The 27,079-nt window shown below is 36.7% G+C and overlaps 1 protein-coding gene across 1 annotated transcript in view; it reads left to right on the top strand.

The window, feature by feature from the left end:
- Nucleotides 1-365: 365 nt before the first annotated feature.
- The window catches only part of LOC128636470 (cytochrome P450 2C8-like), a 36,933-nt gene continuing 10,219 nt past the window's right edge, over nt 366-27,079 (top strand). Inside the window, exons 1-5 of the mRNA XM_053689483.1 lie at nt 366-545; nt 3,598-3,760; nt 9,937-10,086; nt 22,112-22,299; nt 23,408-23,549. Coding sequence (XP_053545458.1) covers nt 366-545; nt 3,598-3,760; nt 9,937-10,086; nt 22,112-22,299; nt 23,408-23,549 — 823 coding nt within the window. The remainder of the gene's footprint in view (nt 546-3,597; nt 3,761-9,936; nt 10,087-22,111; nt 22,300-23,407; nt 23,550-27,079) is intronic.

Below are 27,079 nucleotides of genomic sequence, written 5' to 3'. Positions count from 1 at the left end.
TGACAAAGTTGTTCTGACTTAAAGCAAAATAAGTTTGTAAAAAATATAAAATAAATACATTTCAGAAGATGTAAAAGAGATTAATATTTAGGTTTGCAAAGGATTAGTGTTATAATTCCCAAATCTACTGGAACTCCTTGTACTAGTGATATTGTATATCAGATTATTTTTCTTGTGTATTATATTTCAATGCATAGTTTTACAATATGGTGCACTTGAGCCTTTGGGTAAATAGTGTAACAAACAAACTTAAATGAATTATATAATTTACTTAAATATCTTCAAGATAATCCGTTTAGAAGATTTGTATAAATAACCCCACAGTGATATATGAAATGGATTTTTGAAGTTTCTACAAAGGAATCATGGATATAACATTAACTGGAACCCTTCTATTAACTGTGCTGATCTCTTGTCTATTGATATACTCAACATGGAATAAAATGTATAGGAAACGTAATCTACCCCCAGGGCCAACACCAATTCCTTTGATTGGAAACCTACTGCAAATTAAGATGGGTGAGATGGTAAAGTCTTTAATGCAGGTCAGAAATTCTCTTATTATTTCTTAGATGAGGATGTTACTTAAAAGAATATGGGGCAAATCATTGTATTTCAGGAAAGTCCAAAATAAAAAATGGTTTCTTGTAAATTGGGTCTACCTTTTTTAAAAAAAGATAGATAATCCCTTTATTACCCATTCCCCAGTTTTGCATAACCAATATGGTTATAGTTATACACTTTTACCTCTGTGATAACCTTGTAACTAAGCCTCTGCAAACTGCCCCCTTATTTCAATTCTTTTGACAGACTTGTATTTTAGCCAATCAGTGCTCACTCCTAGGTAACTTCACGTGCATGAGCTCAATGTTATCTATATGAAACACATGAACTAACTCCCTCTAGTGGTGAAAAACTATCAAAATGCATTCAGATTAGAGGCAGCCTTCAAGGTCTAAAAAATTAGCATATGAACCTCCTAGGTTTAGCTTTCAACTAGAAATACCAAGAGAACAAAGCAAAATTGATGAGAAAAGTAAATTGGAAAGTTGTTTAAAATGCGTCAGGTGATGCAAGAGGAGGGTCAGAGGTATTTCTCTTTCTTACTGAAAGTACTGCAAATTCCAGGTCTGTAACTGATTTAATTGTATTTTATCTGTATACGGAATAAATGCTATGTTTTATTTGTACTTTTGAAGACTTTGGACTTTATGTATATGAGTCAGTACTTGTCTCCAACTTATGCACGATTAAGTATTTTTATACGATTCACCATATGAGGATTTGTCACCGCTAACACCACTAACAAGTCTTTATCGTCTTTATCGTTTGGGGTTTACAGCGGTATTTTAACCCTTTGTGTTCCTTTTAATTTACATGCCCTATTTGAATCATGAAAGTTTATTTTGGACTTAACTGTCCCTTTAAGATCAGTATATACAAACATATTTTTAAAAAATAATTACATGAAAATGTCTGTCAAGAAACCGATTTTATTTATATTTTATATGAAATAATAAGATGATACATTATTGAGAAGATCCTAATTAATTTTAAGAGGGCAGACAATATTATATGTATGAAATAACCTAAGAAGTCTAGAAATTTACTGTAGAAGAATCCAAAGCTACTTCCTTATAACAAAATATTTATTGTAGAGATGTCCTTTGAACGTCTTTGGTGATCAGTTTTTGTAGAGGTAAATCATTTATTGTAGAAAGTTCCCACAAACGTATATGAGGAATACAATTTTCTCTGGGGAGAGGATTTTTTTTCTTGTAAAGTGGTGCCATGAAAGTTTTTGGGGACAAGTCATTTTTTGTAGTTGTGACCAGTTATTTCTTGTATAGAAATGCATGAAAGTCTATAAGGATACGTAACTTGTTTTAAAGAGTCCTATGAATTTAATGAGGGGAAAAATATTCTTGTAGAAGGGTCCCATGAAAAAGTAAGTGGAGTATTATTTCTTGTGATGGAGTCCACTGAGAGTTTATTTAGCAATAAAATCATGTAGAGGAGTGATCTTCTTATATTTCTCTAAACTTACATTCCCTGTTACATGAAACTAAGTAAAGGATTTCTCATTCACCCTTTGAATACAAAAAAGGTCTAAGGGCTTTATGTACTAAGCAGTGAAAGCTGCTCTGTAGCCCTTACGGGGCAGGTTCCCATATGCAAGCCTGCTTCCCGCAAAGTAAGAAGCAGCGGTCAATAAAGGGTAAATCACTAAGCGCTCGCTCACTCTCTGTGATTGACAATCCCTTCTCTCACATGATTAGTCACGTATTACACGCTCACTTGAGCATGTAATGATACTATAGACAGATCCTGTTTCATCCACTGCCCGTATGTAGCAAAGGTGAGCGAACAACTTCTCGAGTTGAGAAGCTTGTCCCCTCGTACCTTCGTACATGGGGGCCAAATTCATACCAGTTTCTCAGTTTCTCTTATCATATTGTAGAAAATACCTCATTTCTAAACATACAGTATATGCAGTATAGATAAGCATACACTATTTAACAAAAAAGGTTGATTTTCATAAGAGTTTATAGAAAAAATTATTTCTTGTAGATGTGTCATAGGAAATTATATAAGGAATACAATTTCTTATAGAGGGGTCCATTCAACATCTGGGGGGAACTCATTTATTTTCAATAATATTTTCAAGAATCCAATAAAAATACTATAGGAATAAGCAATTTTCATTAGAGGAATCTTCATATAAAAGACTCTATGAAAGCCTGTATTTTATTCTAGAGGTATTTTTTGAGGTTGACAAATACTTTCTTTTTTTAGGTTTCCATAAATGCCTATGTTTTATTTCTTGGCTTTAACAAACCTATAAAAACAAATATATATTTTATCAAACAAATTATTTGTTTGTGATTTAGATTACAACCATTTATCCTGGGGCCAGACGTATTGCAGGTGAACAATATAAGAACAAATGTGCTCAAATAATATATCATTTCAGCTAAAGTGAAGCTGTGAGGGTGCATTTTTACTTTCTTTATTGTATAGCAAGAAATGTACAGCTCTTCCTATATTATAAAATAAATTCTAATAAAACATGTAAAACAATTATATTTTATAGATTGCTTTCATATTTGTTTCCTCTTAACACATCACAAGAGACTTGGAGGCCGGTTTATTAAGATGTGGGCGGATATCGCTAAATGCTGACAGCATACACTGTCGGCATTTATCATTGCACAAGCATTCCTTGTGAAATGCTTGGGCAATGCTGCCCCCTGGCACATTTGGGGCCAATCGGCCGCTAGCAGGGAGAGTCAATCATACTGATCGTATCTGATCGTGATGAATGCTGTCTGCCGCCTCAGAGGTGGCGAACGAGTTATGGAGCAGTGGTCTTAAGACTGCTGCTTCTTAATTTATGTTTCCAGCCATCTGGAAACTATGGGGGTAGATTGTAGCATCCGCTGCTTGTAAAATCTACCCTTGAGGTCCAGAGTTTTAAAAGCCTGGCCAACTTCAAATTTTTCATAAATCATAATTTTTTAATAATTAAATGTACATGAATGAACTGTAATTGATACACCATTAATGGTTTCTCTTTTCTCTGGGTTCTTTATATAGCTTGCTGACAAGTATGGCTCTGTTTACACAGTATACTTTGGATCACGCCCTGTAGTTGTTATTAGTGGCTACCAGGCTGTGAAAGAAGCTTTAGTTGATCAAGGAGAGGAGTTCAGTGGGAGAGGAAACTTGCCATCAGTGGACAAAATTTTTAAAGGTTTTGGTAAGAAAAATTCTGATGTTTCTTACTTGTAATTCAGGTAGGAAGACAGCACACCTTGCATATGGGGCACGGGAAGGGGTTTGCCAAATCCCAGTAATGCTTCAAAATTCACACAATTTCTAGTCTCCAAAAGTTTTCTTAAAATACCTTTATTTTGCAACTGGGTCCATAGGAGCAAACAAACGAACAACGTTTCAGGCCTGCAATAGGCCCTTAGTCATGACTAAGGACCTATTGCAGGCCTGAAACTTTTTAGGCTGGAAATTGTGTGAATTTTGAGTTTGATTATGCAACATACACATTCAGGCTATATTTTGTAATACAATATGAAAGTCAAAGCCCAGTATTCAATAATGAAAATTAGAAGCATAAAGGAACTGTAAGAGGTAAATATTATCCTCTTACAGTTCCAAATTTGCACTAATTGTGTGTATCACTCATCATTGTAAGGGAAACTCTAGGTTAATGCATAAATATGGCAAATTATAGATAATTTGCCAATCACAATCCAGAAACTTTATTTTTAGTATCTATGTCCCAAACAAATGGTCCCTTAAAGACCAACTTAGGCCTCGCTTCCATTGAGTCGTAATTCAGTTTGCGTGCACTCGCAAACCGTTAAATATGCTGTCGAAAGCAATAGCGTTTAACGACTGTTTCCAATGGCGCGTTATACCTCAATATCGGCTGCCGGACTTCGGCTGCCGAAAAGATTTTCGCGTCCCATAGAAAGTAATAGAAGCCGTTAATCGATAAATTATACCAGGTTTCCATTGAAAGCGCTAACCGTTAATACACTGTCGGAGGCTGTCGATACATTGAGAAATATTACCCCCAGCTCAACTAGGTGTAAAGGAGGAAAAAAGAGCTTTTTGAGGCCTGTTTCTCATTGAAATAGCAAATCACAAAAATATTATGAGTGTTTCAATGTACAAATAACATTATATATGCTACATTTATTGGTCCTATGTATAGGAATATTTGCACCCATGTTGTCATAGAAATTTCAATATGTATGTGCATATAAAAATATATGCAAGCACCACAATTATGGAACGACCTCCCGCACACTTTCAAACCTTCCCCATGCCTAATATCCTTTAAGAGATCCCTCTCTACATATCTCAAAACAGAATGCACCTGTCATTGTTGATTATATATTTCCTACCGGTTCTATGTTAAATTTTTGTGCATATATGGTGTATTATTATTTTTTTTTATTTTATTGTACCCATTGTATCAATGCAATGTTTTGTGGACCCAGGACATACTTGAAAACCATAGAAATCTCAATGTATCTTTCCTGGTAAAATATTTTAAAAATAAATAAAATATCTACCTATTCAAAATGAAACCTTTGCCCAGGGATGCTATATATAATCTCAATACATATAGAAAAATAATTCAAAGGAAATAAGTTGTTTATCATGAAGATGAGTTTTATTATTACAGATTTACCCTCATTCAAATGTAATTTTCAATGTGAAAATCATATTTATTCAATACAAAACGATGACACATTAAAGTTATAATGTGTCATAGTACTAATATTTATAAAATATATGTAATGTCATGTCTGCTAAAGCAGATAATACATTTGCAATATTTAGACTATTAACCAAAATACATAAGTGCTTAATATTACATACTTCAAGAGATATGAAGTATTGTCTTTAACATGGAGTTATTGAAACATTTTAAAAGTGCATTGTGCATTGGTCCCAGGGAGAGTCTGTGTCTGTTCATATGATGTCAATTAAAATGTATTAATCACCTCTATATCATGGCAATCACATATATGTTGTATATACATCAGTGCATAAATATCCTAAAGATACATTTATCTAATTATTCTAAATATTGAATAATAATCTTGACAAAAAGGAGTGCATTAGTCATGATAGGTATTAGTCATGATAGGTATATATTTCAGATATTACATTCCACATAGGACTATAAGAATGAATGCAAGGTATTTGGCCATATCAACAGGAAGGAGTATTTACTTTTCAACTCTTCTATAACTGTATAACCCTTATTAGCTTCATCTGAAGGAGCAAACAACATATGCTTGTGGAATATAAATCATAACATTTACACATGTCACGTTGACTTATGTTAGATAGCATATACTGTATAAATTTCAGACACGTATCCCCAAGTATTCTTAAACGGCATAATATGATATCCTCAATAAAAGGACACATAAATTTATCAACAATGTACACCTGCATATTAATTGACATCATGTGAAATAAAAATGAATAAAGCTGTTAATTTTTAGCAGATAAACAGCTATTAGAATAATATTAAGATATATGTTCAAATTTGGATTAGAAAAATGGATGCATATTTATGAGATGAAAATCGCACTTAAAAAAGTGCTTTAGTGCAAAAATTAGATATGATATATCTTGGGTTGAAAAAAAAGAATATTAATTAATTCTTGCGGCGGGATTTTGCCTTTGGAGGAGAGGTACTTAGGGGGGCAGTGTGGCGTCTTGTGCGACGCCCACCAGCTGAATGTGAGGCTAATAACCGCGATTCAGGGTCCTGCAGGGAGATGACAGAGGATGCAAGGGAGGATGGAGTTTGGGGCCTATCCGCGAGCCTCTCCACTGCCTCTGCCAGGCGGACGAGTGAGGCATTATGGATGTCCATTTGGCTCTGTATCCTTCTCAAATCCTGCTGCTGTTGGAGCCTGGACAGCCTAAGCTCTCTATGTATGAGCCTCAGTAGATCATCCTGCTGGGACTGTGCCGGACCCTGTTGTACATTTGGTGTCTCAGGAACTAATAATTGGCTGGTTCCAGGGCTGTCTCTCCGTATTGGTGACTGTGAGGTTGTCTGTGATGGCACTGTTGGCAATACATTGGTGGGTGCAGTGGGTGGTGGTGTGGATTCCTGTTGTGCCATAGGAGTGGGAGGCATATAGTACAGATGATGCAGATCTGTATGCTGCTGTGGTGGGTGCATCATCTGCTGCTGAGGATAATGATGTCGTGGGGGGTGCATCATCTGCTGCTGAGGAGGATGTTGTGGGGGGTGCATCATCTGCTGCTGAGGAGGATGTTGTGGGGGGTGCATCATCTGCTGCTGAGGAGGATGTTGTGGGGGGTGCATCATCTGCTGCGGTGGGTGCAGCTGTGGGGGCTGTGCCATTTGTTGCTGCGAAGTATGCATGAACTGCCATTGTTGAGGAGGATGAGTCTGCTGGGGTTCAGAACCCAAAACATGAAATGTTGTCTCCGAAGTAGATGGAGAAGGGCATGATACATCCTCCACCTCATATGCCCTAGGCTGCTGCATATCATCTTCTAAGAGGCTGATATAGGAGGTAGTGTCACCATAGATATCCTCATCCTCCTCAGTGAATGTAGGAACATCCTGCTGTGGTGTTGGTGCAGCTTCATACTCCTCCTGTTCGGAACCTACAAATAAATATACGGTATGTTTACATTATCTATCTAATAGAATATATTACTTTGTAGCATAACAATACAGACTATTATATTCCATATTTATGTGTATATATGTACACACACACACATACACACACACACACACACACATACACACACACACACACACACACATACACACATACATACATACATACACATACACACACACACACATACATACATATAGTGTGTTTGGGATAAAATCAAAGCATATATGACCATAACTGAGGAATCTTTATAGACTGTGTCTTAAAGGAACATTGTTAAAGGGACACTGTACCCAAATATTTTCTTTTGTTCAGATAGAGCATGCAATTTTATTCAACTTTCGGATTTACTCCTATTTTCAAATGTTCTTTATTCTCTTGGTATCTTTATTTGAAATGCAAGAATGTAAGTTTAGATGGTGGCCCATTTTTGGTGAACAACCTAGGTTGTCCTTGCTGATTGGTGGATAAATGCATCCACCAATCAAAAACTGCTGTCCAGAGTTCTGAACCTAGAAAAAAAGCTTACATGTCTTATTTTTCATGTAAAGATAGCAAGAGAATGAAGAGAAATTCATAATAGGAGTAAATTAGAAAGTTGCTTAAAATTGCATGCTGTATCTGAATCACAAAATAAATATTTTGGGTACAGTGTCCCTTTAAGGACAATGACACATGATTTATATGAAATGCTTAATATTCTTGGATATTATATTATCAATATTCTTGCTTGTCGGAGCAGATATACAATACAGAGTGCTTGCTGAACATATTAAATACAACTATGTAAATTTAGATTCATAGCTAAACACAGATGGGTATTTATGATATACAACATATATACATCACATATATGGTTATATTTAATATTGAATATTCACCTTCATACACCTCTTCAGGTGGCACAGAGGTGTCCATTGTCCCCTTACATCCGTAAACAGATTCATCCGAGATGACATTGGACAGCATCTCCTCCCATGACCTTAGGTGTATCCTCTTGCTAGGACCACCACCTGTCCCACGTGCATATTTGGCCTGCTGTGCCAGCTTAGCTTTGGTTTCCCTCCTGCAGTCATGATAGCGGTGTTTAATGCTGGCAGTAGAACGATTACGTCCTAAGCAGCTGACTGCCACTCGAATCTCCTCCCACAGCTTATTCCGGACAGCCGGCCTCAGGTTAGGGTTCTCCAGCTGAGCTGCCCTCTCCAAGTATGCCTCAACAAGAGCCTCCTTTTCCTCCTCAGAGTACCTCTCCTCTCTTAGCCTGCCCTTCACACCTGAAGGGCCAGCAGACACAGACTCTCCCTCCTGTGACTGGGGACCAGCCCTCTCTACCTCCTCTGTCCCTGCAGGCTGTGACAGGCTACCACCAGCCCCACCCCCAGTTGCCACAGTCTGCCCCACTTTCCCTTTTCTTTTTGTGCCTAGCTGAGGCTGACTCCTCCTCACTCCTCCCACCTCCATTCCTCTTCCACCCTCTCTCCTTCCCTCCTCTGCCAGGGTTTGAGGAAGGACAAATCCTCCACCCAAACCTCGGCCCCTATTCCTGCCCATACTACTCCCTACTTCCCCCCTCCCCCTCCCTCTATCCACCCTCACCACTGCCCTCCCCCTAGCCACCCCCTTCCCAACTCCACTAGGCCTATCCATCCCTTTCTCCTTCCTCCCTAACTCTAACCTAACACTAAAGTCCCTAGCTTACCTAACTACACTAATTCACCTAACTAAACCCTAAATTAAATAGCCCCAAAACTAACTACCTAACCTATCTAGACCCTAACTATCTCTATTCTATATCCCTCAAAATAAAAATAAAATGTGGGGGTGAAAATAAACAAAGGGATGTAAATGAAAAAGGAAAAACTAAGGAGGATTAGAACAAAATTATAGAAAAATAATAAGGGATGCAAATTAAGAAAGGGGTGAGCTATATAGTCAAATGAAACAAAAAATATGGGATGTTAAAAAAAAAAAAAAATAGGATGGGCAAAATGTATATATAAAAAAACAAGTTATATAGTGAGGAAGGGAAGGGTAGTCAAAGGGGGGATGGGAAGTGGAATAAGGGGATTAATGAAAGGAGTAATAAAGGAAGATGGGGATATGGGGGTTAATGAAAAAAAAAATGTGAATGTGTTTGTATCAAATAAAAGTGTGTATGTGTGTGTGTGTGTATTTGTGTGTATAAACTAATGTGTGTTAATTAACTAATGTATGGATGTGTGTGTGTGTGTTCCTAATATTATATGAGGCCTACAATAAGAATATATGGAAATCAAATATCAAACTCTCCACTAACTCTCAAACAACTCTCAAAAACCCAAAACTCCTACCAACGCAACTAGCTCCCGTGTCTTTCTCTCTAGAGGCGATCACAGGTAAAGAGCGCAGGCGCAAACCGTTATTCTTATAGACAGAGGTCGGGTTACCATGGCAATGCACTTGTTATGGCGCGCTTTTCGACAAATCCGACATCGGTTGGCAACGCAAACTTACGTACGGCCGAAAAGAGCGACTGCGCGCAACACGCTAATCTTTTCAATGGAAACCTGGTACTAAAATGGAGCCGTAAATTACCTTTAGCTGTCGTCCGCTTCGGTAGCTTACGGCTCCATTTTTAACGACTCAATGGAAGCGAGCTCATAGTTGGATGCCCTTTGCAAATATACTGTTTTAATATCTTATGTTTAGTATAAAGGAGTAAGGGCAATTTTTGTTGTTTTAGGTGTTGTTTTTAGCAATGGAGAACGCTGGAAGCAGCTTCGTCGTTTCTCGCTTACAACCCTGAGGAATTTTGGGATGGGAAAAAGGAGCATCGAAGAAAGGATCCAAGAAGAAGCACAGTTTCTGGTAGAAGAGCTAAGAACATATAAACGTATGTACATGTTCTACATTGAATATTTTAATATTCGAAAAAATTCTAGTGAAAAAAAAAAGTTTTAGTTGGTTTTACTGTGGAGAAGACTAATAGAAATTTTATAAAAAGTACATTTTTTTTAAATACCTTTTTTTTCTTTAAATATTCAATCTGCTTTGGATTTGGTAGCTGTTGGGATGTCTCAATTAGTTAATTGGTTATTAGTGGTGCTTGTTAAATCCTTGGGTAATAAGGTTCAAAGCCCCACCTGGCCAACTCAGAAATGTTTCATTCTAGGGGGTCCATTTATTAAGCATGCTGCTTCGAAGCCCCATCGTTTCAGCTCCGTCTGAAACGGAAGTTAAGAAGCAGCGGTCGTAAGACTGCTGCTCCTTAACTTCTCTGCCACCTTTTAGGTGTAGGACTGAAATCATCCCAAACTGATTAGATCAGGATGATTGACGGCCCCTACTCAATGAGCAGGGGCGGCATTGCACAAGCATTTAATCAGAAATGCTTGTGCAATGTTAAATGCCGACAGTGTATGCTGTCTGCATTAGGCGAGGTCGAGTGGACATGATTCGCTACAGCAAATGATGCCCGCTTGACCTTTGTTAAATCTACCCCTATGTTTGATAAATTGCCTATCCATATTTATGTCAAATTTTGTTAAATCTAGAGGGGCATGAGAATATTAATATTAAAATACAACCTCCCTTTAAATAGGATGGCAAAGAAACTGAGTTATATATTTGTTTGTTTTTTGGGCGGGGGGTTTAAACACTTTTAAGGTTAAGAAACCACTCTGTTTTATCTCTTATATCAAGAAGATCCTATTGAACCGAGAAACATCCTCTCACAAGCTGTCTCTAATGTTATCTGCTCTGTGGTATTTGGAAAGAGATTTAAATATGAAGATGTGGAGTTTTTGAAGATTCTCAACATGTTCAATGAGACATTTCAACTTATGAACACCACTTGGGGCCAGGTAAAGAGATTTTTTTAAGAATATGGTTAACATCTACATTATCAGTCAATTAGTGATATGATCTATCATTCATTAAAATGTCCAATTTTGAAAATATTAATGGAATAGAAAAGTTAAAATTAAACTTTCATGATTCAGAGCATGTAATTTAAGTATTTTTTTCAATTTACTTCTATCATCAAATGTGCTTTGTTCTATTGGTATCCTTTGTTAAAGAGTAAATTTAAATAGTCTCATAGAATCTCAGGAGCATGCACGTTTCGTTAATACTCTAATACGCAGCAGTGTTCTCAACATTGTTTGAGGCAGTGTTATACAATGTTGCAAACGCTACTGCCAGAGAGTACTAAATATACATAAATGCTTCTGATCTAGTTTGAGACTATGGCCTCTAGTTATCAAGCCGTCAACCTCAAATATGCTGGAATTCCGCAGCGTATTTGTGGCGAGGCTGATTCGCCTTAGTTATCAAGCCCTTTACACTGGCAAAAGTAGAATTTTGTGACGTAAGCTTCGATCCGCCGGACTCAGTCCGACACAGATCGATTCTTACGTCACTCCAGATGTTCCGCACACAAGTTCGGCACAATCTGACTACTTTTGCTAGTTATCAAAAAACTAGCAGGTACGCTCGTCACTTTGCCCCTCTAGCGTACCTGGTTTTCAAACCGCCGCCCTGGAGGCGGCGGATCCCATAGGAATCAATGGGAGTCTGACCATAGCGAAAGCTCATGTTCGCTGCTGCCAGATATCCCATTGATTCCTATGGGAGCTGTCTACACCTAACACCCTAACTTGTACCCCGAGTCTAAACACCCCTAATCTGTCCCCCCCTACACCGCCGCAACTAAATAAATGTATTACCCCCAAAACCGCCGCTCCCGGAGCCCACCGCAAGCTACATTATACATATTAACCCCTAATCTGTCCCCCCTTACACCGTCGCAACTAAATAAAGTTATTAACCGCTAAACCGCCGCTCCCGGAAACCGTCGCAACTATAATAAATGTATTAACCCCTAAACCGCCGCTCCCGGAGCCCACCGCCACCTACATTATACCTAGTAACCCCTATCCTGCCCCCCCTATACCGTCGCCACCTATAATAAATTTATTAACCCCTATCCTGCCGATCCCAGACCCCGACACAACTAAATAAATTGTTTAACCCCTAAATCGCCGCTCCCGGACCCCGCCGCCACCTATATTAAACTTATTAACCCCTATCCTGCCCCCCCTACACCGTCGCCACCTATAATAAATTTATTAACCCCTAAGTCTAACCCTAACCCTAACACCCCCCTAACTTAAATATTAATTAAATACATCTAAATAAATTTAACTCTTATTAAATTAATTATTCCTATTTAAAACTAAATACTTACCTTTAAAATAAACCCTAATATAGCTATAATATAAATAATAATTTTATTGTAGCTATCTTAGGATTTATTTTTATTTTACAGGCAAATTTCAATTTATTTTAACTAGGTACAATAGCTATTAAATAGTTATTAACTATTTAATAGCTACCTAGTTAAAATAAAGAGAAATTAACCTGTAAAATAAAAACTAACGTAAGTTACAATTACACCTGACACTACACTATACTTAAATAAATTATTCCTATTTAAAACTAAATACTTACCTGTAAAATAAACCCTAAGATAGCTACAATGTAATTAATAATTACATTTTAGCTATTTTAGGATTTATATTTATTTTACAGGTAACTTTGTATTTATTTTAGCTAGTTAGAATAGTTATTAAATAGTTATGAACTATTTAATAACTACCTAGCTAAAAGAAATACAAAATTACCTGTAAAATAAATCCTAACCTAAGTTACAATTAAACCTAACACTACACTATCATTAAATTATTTAAATAAATTACCTACAAATAACCACAATTAAATACAATTAAATAAACTAACTAAAGTACAAAAAAAAAGCTAAGTTACAAAAAATAAAAAATATAAATTACAAACATTTCAAAAATATTACAACAATTTTAAGCTATTTACACCTAATCTAAGCCCCCTAATAAAATAACAAAGCCCCCCAAAATAAAAAAATGCCCTACCCTATTCTACATTAAAATGTTACCAGCTCTATTACCTTACCAGCCCTTAAAAGGGTCTTTTGCGGGGCATGCCCCAAAGAAAACAGCTCTTTTGCCTGTAAAATAAAAATACAACCCCCCCAACATTACAACCCACCACCTTCATACCCCTAATCTAACCCAAACCCCCCTTAAATAAACCTAACACTACCCCCCTGAAGATCATCCTATCTTTAGCCGTCTTCAGCCAGCCGACTACCGATGGAACAGAAGAGGAGATCTGGAGCGGCAGAAGTCATCATCCAAGGGGCGCTGAAGAAGTCTTCCATCCGATTGAAGTCATCATCCAGGCGGCGTCTTCAATCTTCATCCATCCGGAGCGGAGCCATCCTCAGACGAGCCTACGCAGAGCCATCTTCTTCCACCGACGACTGAACGACGAATGACGGTTCCTTTAAGTGACGTCATCCAAGATGGCGTCCCTCGAATTCCAATTGGCTGATAGGATGCTATCAGCCAATCGGAATTAAGGTAGGAAAAATCTGATTGGCTGATCCAATCAGCCAATCAGATTGAGCTCGCATTCTACTAGGTAACTATTTAATAGCTACCTAGTTAAAATAAAGAGAAATTAACCTGTAAAATAAAAACTAACCTTCAATTACACCTAACACTACACTATACTTAAATAAATTATTCCTATTTAAAACTAAATACTTACCTGTAAAATAAACCCTAAGATAGCTACAATGTAATTAATAATTACATTGTAGCTATTTTAGGATTTATGTTTATTTTACAGGTAACTTTGTATTTATTTTAGCTAGTTAGAATAGTTATTAAATAGTTATGAACTATTTAATAACTACCTAGCTAAAAGAAATACAAAATTACCAGTAAAATAAATCCTAACCTAAGTTACAATTAAACCTAACACTACACTATCATTAAATTAATTAAATAAATTACCTACAAATAACTACAGAATTAAATACAATTAAATAAACTAACTAAAGTACAAAAAAAAAAGCCAAGTTACAAAAAATAAAAAAAATAAGTTACAAACATTTCAAAAATATTACAACAATGATAAATAAATTTAACTCTTATTAAATTAATTATTCCTATTTATATTGTAGCTATATTAGGGTTTATTTTAAAGGTAATTATTTAGTTTTAAATAGGAATAATTAATTTAATAAGAGTTACATTTATTTAGATGTATTTAATTAATATTTAAGTTAGGGGGGTGTTAGGGTTAGGGTTAGACTTAGGTTTAGGGGTTAATAATTTTATTATAGTGGCGGCGGTGTAGGGAGGGGCAGGATAGGGGTTAATAAATTTATTATAGGTGGTGACGGTGTAGGGTGGGCAGGATAGGGGTTAAAACGTTTAATATAGGTGGCGGCGGGGTCCGGGAGCGGCGGTTTAGGGGTTTAACAATTTATTTAGTTGCGGCGGGGTCCGGGATCGGCAGGATAGGGGTTAATAAATTTATTATAGGTGGCGGCGGTATAGGGGGGGCAGGATAGGGGTTACTAGGTATAATGTAAGTGGCGGTGGGCTCCGGGAGCGGCGGTTTAGGGGTTAATACATTTATTATAGTTGCGGCGGTGTCCGGGAGCGGCGGTTTAGGGGTTAATAACTTTATTTAGTTGCGGGGGGCTCCGGGGGCGCTGGTATAGGGGGTAGAAAAGTGTAGTTAGTGTGGGTGCTTAGTGACAGCTTGTCAATAAAGCTGTCAAATAGCCGAAGAGCAGCGAGATCGGATGAGTGATAACTATCACAGTCCGCTGCTCATCGCCCCGTACTTAGTGCGTGGCTTTTTGACAGATTTATTGATAACTTTGGCGAGATTTTTCAGGTCCGCGGAGGCGATGGTAGACGAGCTTAGGAGGGCGTATTGGGCCGGCGAAGGCAGGTAAGTAGACACGTTGATAACTAGAGGCCTATAGATTAAAGGGACAGACAACACCAGAATTTTTGTTGTTTAAAAAGATAATCGCTTTATTGCACTTTCCCCAGTTTTGCATAACCAACATTGTTATATTAATACACTTTTTACTTCTGTGACTAACTTGTACCTAAGCTTCTTCTGACTGCCCCTAATCACATGACTTTTAGTTATTATCTATTAACTTGCATTTTAGTCAATTAGTGCAGTGTCTGCCACTAGCCACAGGTGTGATAACAATGTTATCTATATGGCTCATATGAGCTAGCTCTCCCCTCCTGTGAAAAGCAAATAAAAAAGAGGCTGCCTTCAAGGGCTTAGAAATTATCATATGAGCCTTCCTAGGTTTACTTTCAACTAGAATACTAAGAGAACAAAGCAAAATTGTTGATAAAAGTAAATTGGAAAGTTGTTTAAAATGACATGCCCTATTTAAAAAATGAAAGTTTTTTTTTGGACTTGACTGTTCCTTTTAGGGCCAGATTACAAGTGGAGTAGTATTTAGCGCATAAGCAAGAGCTCTAATTGTGCTAGAAGTAAACTTTTCGCGCATGTCAGGTTGCGCTGGTATTACAAGTTGAAAGTAAAAAGTTATCGCTCTCGGGCACCAAAAAACGAATTTAGGATATTGCATGCGCAATAACTTATTCCCCCATAGAAGTCAATCCAGCAAAAAAAGTTGAAAAAAAACCCGAATACTCCACTCTTGCGCAAACCTGATAGCATATTCTCATGCGTGCTAACCCACAAAGAAAATATGAATATTTCACATTCCAATGTTCTGCAGATAGCAGACTTTGTTCTTTTTATTCATAAATACATATTTCTATATCTGTGAAGATGGTATTTTGAAACAATATTTATCTATACCTGTATGAGTGTGTGTATATATACTGTATATATATATATATATATATATATATATATATATATATATATATATATATATATATATATATATATATATATATATATAAATATATATATATATGTAAAACAAAGAGTAACATGGGAACAAAGAACATTTGATAACCAACCAACTACGCGTTTCTCTGCAGATTTCTTTAACAATGATTTTTAATTTCTATGTATTTAACCCTTTCAAAATAGCTCAATAAATAATTAGAAGTTCTGCTGTTCCCCTACAGATGAGTATAAATTGTATCTGCTAAGATGTTTGTGATGATGGTCAAAGTACAACCTGATCTCCCTATGGTGAAACAGAAATATTATCTAGGTCCAGTTCAAGGGAATATTATTCCATCATTTTAGTTCCAAATGCTTTTGTTAGTGATTTGTTTCAATTCAAATTTATAATTTATACTATTCAATTACTTATTTCCTTTTTGCAGCTTCAAGATATAATTCCAATGATTATGAATCACATACCAGGTCCTCATCAGAAAATAAATGATTTATTAAAAGTACTGCTACAATTTATAGGAAAGAGAGTCAAGAAGAATCAAGAAACATTGGACCCAAATTCTCCAAGAGACTATATTGATTGTTTCATCATTAAAATGCAACAGGTGACTTAAACTTAGATATTTATTTTGTCTAGATGTACATTTTATGAGTGCGGTAAATTAAATGCATAGTAAACACCCTCTTGTCTTGCTATTGAATAACATATCGGTAAAGTCTAAACGTTTTTTTAAATAAATTAGTATCTTGTTTGCTGAAATTGTTTTTCAATAGTCTAACTCCAACCACCATTTTCCTTATTTAAGGAACCAATCAGGGCTTGAGTCTGCAGAAAACAAGGCTAGACAAAGTCATAATGTTAGTATAATGTGAACTGTTTTACAGTTCTTAACTGTTAAAGGGACATTAAACACTAAAGAAATGCTAGATAGAATGATGCATTCTAAGAAAAGATTAGTCTGAGAATAACACGTAGATGTATTTTTTAAAGTTACATTAGCTGTTTAAATATTGACAAAATAAGTGTAAAGTTTTAGTGTCTATAAAGCAATGGGAGCTGCCATGTTGTAACTTAGGTTACCTTCTCTGCTGTGGCCAATTTTTATATATATTGCACTCGTGAAAGTGCAATTTTGTGCTCCTCTAGTAATCTAGGTCTATATGTCCTATCTGTTGCTACCTAGAATATTTTACAGTGTCAAAAAAAGAAAGAAAAGCAATGAGAGAGAAAAATATAATAATATCTAACTTATATACAAAACCTTCAGCAAGAATAAATAGTATCTGATTGCTACTTAGAAGAATTTTTCTGCCTATGATGTATTTCTGCTGTTATGTTCTTTTGCTTATTTTAATACATTTTTCCCCCTCCTGGGGGTTTTCGCTTCAACAAAATGTTCCCCCTCCTTGGAGTATTTTAACTCATGTCTGTGATTGTGGTCTTTACTCTGTTAAGGTAGTTTAGCTGCTAAACAAAGAGGCTAGGGCATTTAAAGGGAAATGAAACCCCCAAAAATTATTTTATTATTCCGATAGAGAATGCAATTTTAAAAAAAGTTCCAATTTACTTTTATGATCTAATTTGCATATTTTTCTTGGAATCCTGTGCTGAAAAGAATACCTAGGTAGGCACTGTAGCTGGGTGCTAGCTGCTTATTGGTGGCTGGCTGCACATATATGCCTCTTGTCATTGGCTTACTGATGTACAGAGTGAGCTACCAGTAGTGCATTGTGCTTCCTCAATAAAAGATACCAAGAGAATGAGGCAAAATGTGTAATAGAAATAAATAGCAAAGTTGTTTAAAAATGTATAATCTATCTGAATCATAAAAGTTTCATATTTCTTTAATCCCTTATGACAATTTCAAACGTGTGCAAAATCTTCAGCAAGGATACACTTTATTTTTTAAATTGATTTATTATTTATATTATTTTTATTTTAGTTACTTATTTATTGGTAGTTTGCGTAAAATATTTAGGTGCTCCGTTATATAATTAGTACTTTGACACAGCTATTTCAGTTTTTATTTATATCTTCTTACTTTCTATTGTCGCTTTTTTTTAAAATTTTATTATGAACTATAGGCTAGATTATAAGTGGTGCGCAATATTGCGCTTACGCGAGTGCAATATTTGAGCTCCACTCATTATTACAAGCACATTGCCTGTAAGCCAAGTGCTCATGAGAGTGCGCTTATATAGACTCCAATAGGAGCCTTGTTTTCATCCCGGCAGCCGGCAGCAAACCCCCTAGCGCAGTGCAGGGGGCAATTTGCGCATCGTTGGGAAGCAATAAATAAATATATATGTATATGAATATATACATATATATTTATGTGTTTATATGTGTGAATACACTTCAACTATAGTAAGTCAATAACATGAAATACAAAACAATTCTACATCTTGAATAAGGACAGAATACAATAGAACAGGACTTTTGTATCCTTTTTGTTATACTTTATTTATTTGATCTTTGTCCCAGAATTCGTTTTTATGCAATGATTTTAGTTGTCATTTGTATATTATCTATTCTTATTTATTTTTGTTTCAACACTTTATCACAAAGATTTTATATATCTGTACCACCTCCTGGACTTTGCACCTAGGCTTGTCTAGGTAAACTGCTTGAGTCACTGGATGTAACGCTAACGTTCTGAGAGTGCATGGTGAGCAGTCAGAGCTGGGAGTTTTGCTAGTGTCAAGGAATGTGTAACCCATTCCGGTTTTTGGCTGCAGTCCATCTCCATGTTTTTAAATAAATATGTGTGTGTGTATAGAAAGAGAGACAATGTTAGAGATATAGTTATTAAAAATTAATTTGAGAAGTTGTCCGATCGCCTTTGCAACATATGAACAGCAGATGAACAGGATCTGCTGCCCGTATGTATCATTACACACTTAAGTGAGAGTGTAATGCCCACCCCTTCTCTCTTGCGACCAATCACGTGAGAGAAGGGACTGTCAATCACCAAGAACCAGTGAGCTCTCTGTGATTTTCCCTCATCACCTCAGAGGTGGAATAGAGTGTAAGAAACAGCGATCTAATGACTGCTGCTTCTTACATTGCGGGAAGCATGCGCATATATGCTAATCTGCCCCACAAGGGCTCCGGTGCAGTGTTTGCTGTTTCATGGAATACATGGAGCCCATAGAGTTATACTGTGTTAAAATACCTACCTATTGTTGTGCCAGCAGATCCAGAACAAAAAATAATAATTTGCTTTCCTTTTTTTCTTCTCAAGTGGCAAATATATGGCAAGTTAATTAACACTCTTATATACAGGATGTTCTCATGTCTGTAACTTAGTATACAAGCTCTCATATTATGGGCATAAGCTGCTTTGGAGCCCTTGTGGGGCAGGTTCGCACATGCAAGTCTGCTTTCAGCAAAGTAATAAGCCGAGGTCATCAGACCATTGCCTCTTACGCTCTCTGCCACTGGAGAGAAATCCCCCCAAACTCACTCATTCTGGATGATTGACAGGCCCTTCTCTCACTTGATTGGTTGCGTGAGGGAAGGGGGCAGCATTACGCACTCACTTGAGTGTGTAATGGTATATATGAGCAATGGACATACGCCATGAAGCTGTGCGGACAGGTTCTCAAGTTGAGAACCTTGTCCTCAAGCCTTTTGATACATCTGGCCCTATATCTGGTGTACATACAACGAGAGACTGTCAAAGAACAGCGATAGCATGCTTGAGATTGCTTGTCCCCCTGCTGATGTAAAAACAAGATTAGTACATTTTAGATACATGTTTGGCAATTCCTTTGTATCGATGGCATAAAAGAACAAACACCCTGTTTTCTAAGATCATTGTTTTGTTTCTTGCTGATTAAAAATATAAGAGAAACGGAATTACATTTGTGTGCTGTGGCTGTGTCTGCATACACAATAGCAAGCTAAGTATTGTATAATAAAGAATAACTGTTAGTATTGTTTTTCTTTAAAGGGACACTAAACATAATTTTTTTCTTTCATGATTCAGATAAAGCAGCAATTTTAAGCAACTTTCTAATTTACTCCTTTTATCAATTTTTCTTCGTTCTCTTACTATCTTTATTTAAAAAGCAGGAATGTGATGCATAGGAGCCGGCCCATTTTTGGTTGAGAACCTGGGTTATGCCTGCTTATTGGTGGGTAAATGTCAGCCTCCAATAAGCAAGCGCTATCCATGGTGCTGAACCTAAGATGCGCTGGCTGCTAAGATTTACATTCCTGCTTTTAAAATAAAGATAGCAAGAGAACGAAGAAAAATTGATAATAAAAGAAAATTAATTAGAAAGTTGCTTAAAATGTCATGCTCTATCTGAATCAAAAAAGAAAAAAATGTGGGTTCAGTGTCCCTTTAATGTTTAAAGTGTCATTAAAGTCAAAATTAAACTTTTATGGTTTACATATTGAATATAATTTGAAACAATTTTCCAATTTAAAGACTGAAGAGTAAATCTGGGCATTTAGAAGCTCAGGGGCGGGGACATTTTTTTAGCACTCTATTGCAACAATGTTTGCAACAATGAATGTTATACTTTGTTGCAAATACTACTGCCATAAAATGCTATAGACATGTGCACAACTTCCTATTTTTTTATTTTATATTTATTGTGTAATTTTGTCACAGTTGTGTCCTCAGCTTAACAATAACCTATATCATGTTTTACTTTTATTTTTCAGGAGAACCAAAACCCAATTTCAGAATTCAGTATTGAGAACTTGTTATTTACTGTTCTAAATTTGTTCTTTGCCGGCACCGAGACTGTCAGCTCAACCCTAAAACAAGGATTTCTCATTCTTCTGAAGTATCCAGAAATCCAAAGTAAAGTATCATAATTTACTGTGCCTTTTCTGTACTTGAGAGAAAAATATCAAGTCAATAGAATCTCTTAGATAATGTTTGTTAGTTGGCTGCAAAATATAAATAGTTTGGGAAAAAGTGATGATGTCGATTTCTATATTGGCAAATTAATGTCTTAATTTAAATTCTTATTTCCTCCCATATAAGTTTAAAAATATTTTGTAATCATTTTTTTAATTACAAAAAAAGTGCAATTTTTGCTGCTGATATTGGGCTTTTAATCCTGGACCCTGGTTCTGCAGCCTCAATGTCACCCACTTACCCACATCAGACCTCAGATTAGATGCTGGTCCTGCATCCTCAATGTCACCCACTTACCCACACAGACCTCAGATCAGATGCTGGTCTTGCAACCTCTCTGTTACCCACTTACCCACACAGACCTGAGATCAGATACTGTCCTGTAGCCTCTATGTCACCCATTTACCCACACAGACCTCAGATCAGATGCTGTCCTGTAGCCTCTATGTCACCCATTTACCCACACAGACCTGAGATCAGATACTGTCCTGTAGCCTCTATGTCACCCATTTATCCACACAGACCTGAGATCAGATACTGTCCTGTAGCCTCTATGTCAGCCATTTACCCACAAAGACCTCAGATCAGATACTGTCCTGCAGCCTCCATATCCCCCACTAACCCACACAGACCTCAGATCAGATGCTGGTCCAGCAGTCTCTCTGTCATCCATTTACCCACATAAGACCTCAGATTAGATGCTGGTCCTGCAGCATCTCTGTCATCCATTTACCCACATAAGACCTCAGATCAGATCCTGGTCTTGCAGCCTCTCTGTTACCCACTTACCCACACAGACCTCAGATCAGATGCTGGTCCAGCAGCCTCTCTGTCATCCATTTACCCACATTAGACCTGAGATCAGATACTGTCCTGCAGCCTCCATGTCCCCCACTTACCCACACATACCTCAGATCAGATGCTGGTCCAGCAGTCTCTCTGTCATCCATTTACCCACATAAGACCTCAGATCAGATGCTGGTCCTGCAGCCTCTCTGTCACTCATGTCCCTACATCAGACGAAGGCCTTTAAACTCCTCTGTCCCCTATTAACCCACATCAGACCTCAGATCCAGTTCAGGAAGTCCCTTTATAAGCCTTATACCCACTTCTGACAGCAGGTCAGATCTGAGAGATAGTACAATGATCATCCAAAGAAAACAAATCAGTAACTGACAAAACATAATCACCTAAACTACTCATCACTTGTTTTTTTTGTTTTTTTTATAATAGACAAGTTGCACAAAGAAATTGACAGTGTGATTGGACGAAACCGAAGCCCAAATATTGAAGACCGGAGCAAGATGCCGTATATGGATGCTGTGATCCATGAGATCCAGAGATTTAGTGACATTATTCCTTTAAATGTACCACACACTGTTATTAAGGACACTAACTTCAGAGGCTATACAATACCCAAGGTGCCATTCCCCATTCCTTCATTAAATATATCTATATCTATATATCTATATTATGGATAGACTGTGATAATCTCAATTAATATAGTACAATATTATACTTTACATTAAAATAATTGGTTTACATTGTTACAGTCTAGTGATTTAACCTAAGGTAGTTAATCGTCTTCACAGTTTTGCATAAGCAGAGAAAAAGTTTGAATTCATTAGAGCATGCCATTTTTGCACTACCAGCCCGCAAGTCTATATGTTTAACCCCCTGGGAAGGAATTTGGGAGTAGTAATAGATAACAAGCTAAAGATGGGTGCACAATGCAGGGCATATAAATCCCTGGTAAGACCTCACCTTGAGTATGGAGTGCAGTTCTGGTGACCGATTTAAAAAAAAAAAGACATTGCAGACTTATAAAACATTTAGAGAAGGGCCACAAAGCTAATAAGGGGAATGGAGAATTTAAGCTTTGAGGAGAGGCTAGCCAAACTGGGTCTGTTTTATCTAGAAAAGAGGCGCTTGAGATGTGACATGATTACTTTATTTAAATATATTCAAGGCCCATATACAGAGATGGCAGAAGCTCTGTTTATTCTAGGAAAATTGTTTGTGACAAGAGGTCGAGGTCACAATTTAAGGCTGGAGGAAAAGGGATTTAATCTCCATCAACATAAACGCTTTTTCACTGTAAGAGCAATAAAATTGTGGAACTCATTACCTAAGGAGGTAGTAAATGCTAATACCTTAGATACATTTAAAAATGGTTTAGCTACATTTCTGTCTAGAAACAAAATTCAGGGATATGATTGATTGGGGTAACCTTTTTTATGGGATTAATTTGAGTTTAACTGGAGCTTTTATTGTAACTATATTAGATTTGTATAGGTTACATTTTTTTTAATCGCATCTACTTATGTTACTATGTAAGTATAGAGTCACCGAAAACTGGCTGATGCATTTTAGTTTCAAGCTGTATTCATAGCCTTTTTCATCTATAAAATGATAAAATGGGATCCATGATGGAATTAACCAAATGGACAAATAAGAAACATGATTTTGTAAAATGTAAGAGAGATACTAGTCCATTTACTTTTCTTTTGCTGTATTCCTTAAATCTAGGGTACTGATGTCTACCCCCTGCTCTGCACTGTTCATAGAGATCCAAAACAATTCTCAACACCATATAAATTCAATCCTGGTCACTTTCTGGATGGCACCGGTTGCTTTAAGAAAAGTGATGCATTCATGCCATTTTCCATAGGTAAAATCTATACTGTTTTAATGAGAATGCATAATTCAAGGCTTTTTGAAATTTATATACAGGTAGCCCTCAGTTTACGCTGGGGTTAGGTTCCAGGAGGAATGGTTGTAAATCAAAACCGTTGTAAATTGAAACCCAGTTTATAATGTAAGTCAATGGGAAGTGAGGGAGTTAGGTTCTAGGCCCCTCTCAAAATTGTCATAAGTAACACCTAATACATTATTTTTAAAGGTTTGAAATGAAGACTTTAAATGCTAAACAGCATTATAAACCTAATAATATAGATTGTATCATCATCAAACTAAGTTTAATGAACAAAAACATCTGCTAAACATTACCTAATAAAATAATTACACAACAGATTACATCATCATCAAACTAAGTTTAATGAACAAAAACGTTTTTTTACTTGCCATCAGTTCTCTGCATTGTTAGCATGTTAGATAATATTGGTTCTGCACCTATTCTATGCATTTCAATCTGCAGTGATTAAGCAGTTAGGCACCCTCACCTCAAGCTGCTGGACAGGAAGATAATAGAGAAGTGCCTGCTAGAACATGTTGCTCGATAGCTCTGGTCTGATCTGTGATCAATTTCAGGCTGTTAAACTAGCTTAACTTTGCTGAAACACAAGCGGACAGCTCCACCTACTGGCTATTTTAATTAGTGCACTGATTTTTAATGCATTTCAATAGCAGTTCCATGACTGAAAAAAAAGGTTGTTCTGAAATGGCGCAAATTGAACCGACGTAAACCGAGGGCCACCGGTATATATATATATATATATATATATATATATACTCCTTGCTCAGTGTACTTAGAGAAATGTAGCTACACCTCACTGACGAGGCCCAATGAAGGCCGAAACGATCGTCTGGGGTTGCTTAGTTTCTTGATCAGAGAGGAATTGCCTGGTATTTCGGCGCTGGACTGACCATAATAGGCGGGATCAGACTGATATACTACAGGAAAGTTCTACTCCGTGAAAAGCATTACTGGGCTAAAAAGATGCACCCAGGTGGTAAATCGCCATAGAACAGGCTAACAATGTTATTGAGCCAGTTGTTCGTTCCTGTGAGTGCACTTCTCTCTCTCTCTCTCTCTCTCTCTTAACATATATTTCCACTCTAGCTTTCTTTTACATGTCACAATATATGATCAGTCTGTCTCTCCTGACCAGGATCTCAAAGAAATTTGGGAGAACTGAGAATTAAAAACAGAATCTGAGTGTTATTAATAAAATAAGTATTGGATTAGGCTTCTACATTACTAAGATTCATTTTTTTAAAGGCACATGAAACATTTTTCTCTCATCATTCAGATGGAGCATACAATTTTAATCAACTTTATAATTTAATTTTATTATCAACATTTTTAAAATGATATTAATCAAATGATATTAAAGGGACAATATACTGTAAAATTGTTTTTCTCTGTTTGTGTTTCCAATTACTTTTTTTACCAACTGCAGAGTATAAATTGTATTAGAATTTGCCTTTTAGGTTTATTTGTGTATATGAAATAATTAACTTTGACCAAGATTACAAGTTGTGCGCCAAACCGGGTACGTAAATAACGCAAAAAAATGAGCTGTACAAAACCCAAGGCCTGACTTGAGGTGCTCGTGCACGTTTTCCCCCATAGACATCAATGGAGAGAAAGTGTTAGAAAAAAACTAACAACTGCGATTGCGGAATGGTGATCGCCATAACGCAATCCCCATTAATGTCTATGGGGAAAAGAAAGTTATGTTAAAACCTAACACCCTAACACAAACCCCAAGTCTAAATACCCCCCCCCCCCATTGCCAACACTAAATAAACCTATTAACCCTTAAACTGGCAGCCCCCCACATCGCTACTACTATAATAAACCTATAAACCTCTAAACCGCCGGCCCCCACATCGCTACTAATAAAATAAAACTATTAACCCCTAAATTGCCGACCCCTCACATCGCTACTAATAAAATAAACCTATTAACCCCTAAACCACCATCTCCCACAACAAAATAAACCTAATTAAACTATTAAACCCTAAACCACCACCCCCCACAACGCAAATAACTAATGTAATCACTAAGCCCCTCTAACCTAACACCCCCTAAATTAACCCCAATTACATAAATACATAGCTTAGGTTTTTTTAGTGTTAATTTTTTTTATTTTGGGGGTTTGGGGATTGTAGGGCAATGCCCTACAAAAGACCCTTTTAAGAGCTATGGGTAGCTTAGTGTTAGATTAGGGGGTGTTTTTATTTTTGGGGGCTTTTTTATTTTTATAGGGGTATTAGATTAGGTTTAATTTTTTTTATTTTTGATAATTTGGTTTATATTTTTGTGTAATTTTAGACATTTATTTTTTGTAATTTTAGATTTATTTATTTAATTTTAGCTTTTTTTTAAGTAATGTTAGGATTTTTTATTTTTATTTTAACTTAGTATTTATTTATTTTATATACTTGAGGTTAATTTAGGGGGTGTTAGGTTAGGGGGCTTAGTGATTAAATTAGTTATTTGCATTGTGGGGATGGCGGTTTAGGGGTTAATAGTTTAATTAGGTTTATTGTGTTGTGGGGGGTGGTGATATAGGGGTTAATAGGTTTATTTTATTAGTAGCGATGTGAGGGGTCTGCGATTTGGGGGTTAATAGTTTTATTTAATTAGTAGTGATGTGGGGCCGGCGGTTTAGGGGTTTATAGGTTTATTATAGTAGTAGCGATTTGGGGGACCGCCGGTTTAAGGGTTAATAGGTTTATTTAGTGTTGGCGATGTGGAGGGGCAGCAGATTAGGGATATTTAGACTAGGGGTTTATGTTAGAGTGTTAGGTTAATAGTGTAATTAGGTTTATTGCGTTGTGGTGGATGGTGGTTTAGGGGTTAATAATTTTAGTTTAGTAGTAGCGATGTGGGGGCCGACGGTTTAGGGGTTAATAGGTTTATTTCAGTAGTAGTGATGTTGGGGGCCGGCAGTTAAGGGTTAATAGTTTTTTTTAAGTGTTGGCGATGTGGGGGGTTGGTAGTTTAGTGGTTAATAGGTTTAATATAGTATTTGCGATGCGTGGGTTGGCGGTTTAGGGGTTTATAGGTAGTTTATGGGTGTTAGTGTACTTTGTAACATTTTAGTTATGAGTTTTGTGAAACATTTTTGTTTTGCAAAATCCATACCTACTGGTCTCAGATAGTGGAATGCATTGTGGCGGTATAGACTATAACGCTAGCGTTATAGCTGGACCGCATAACCTGTAATACAGGAGCAATGAAAATCCCGCACTCAGAAGTAATTTTTTGCGTGCGAAATGGAGATTTGCGTAAAGGCTAAAATGCTTGCGGTATAACTGTACTGCCGCAACTTGTAATACGGGAGACCTGCATATTCCGTGCTCAATAGACAATTTTTCAACGGTATAGCCGTACCGCAAAACTTGTAGTTTTGCTGTTTGTGTTTTTGAAGCCACAACCTAAAAAAAGTGTTGAGCTTGTAGGTATAATCAGATCTCATTACTTTATCCCATTGTGTACATATACATACA

This window comes from Bombina bombina, chromosome 7, assembly GCF_027579735.1.
Source record: "Bombina bombina isolate aBomBom1 chromosome 7, aBomBom1.pri, whole genome shotgun sequence".
Taxonomy (NCBI): domain Eukaryota; kingdom Metazoa; phylum Chordata; class Amphibia; order Anura; family Bombinatoridae; genus Bombina; species Bombina bombina.
Note: the sequence above shows the minus strand (reverse complement) of the source record. Positions and strands in the feature narration are given on the sequence as shown.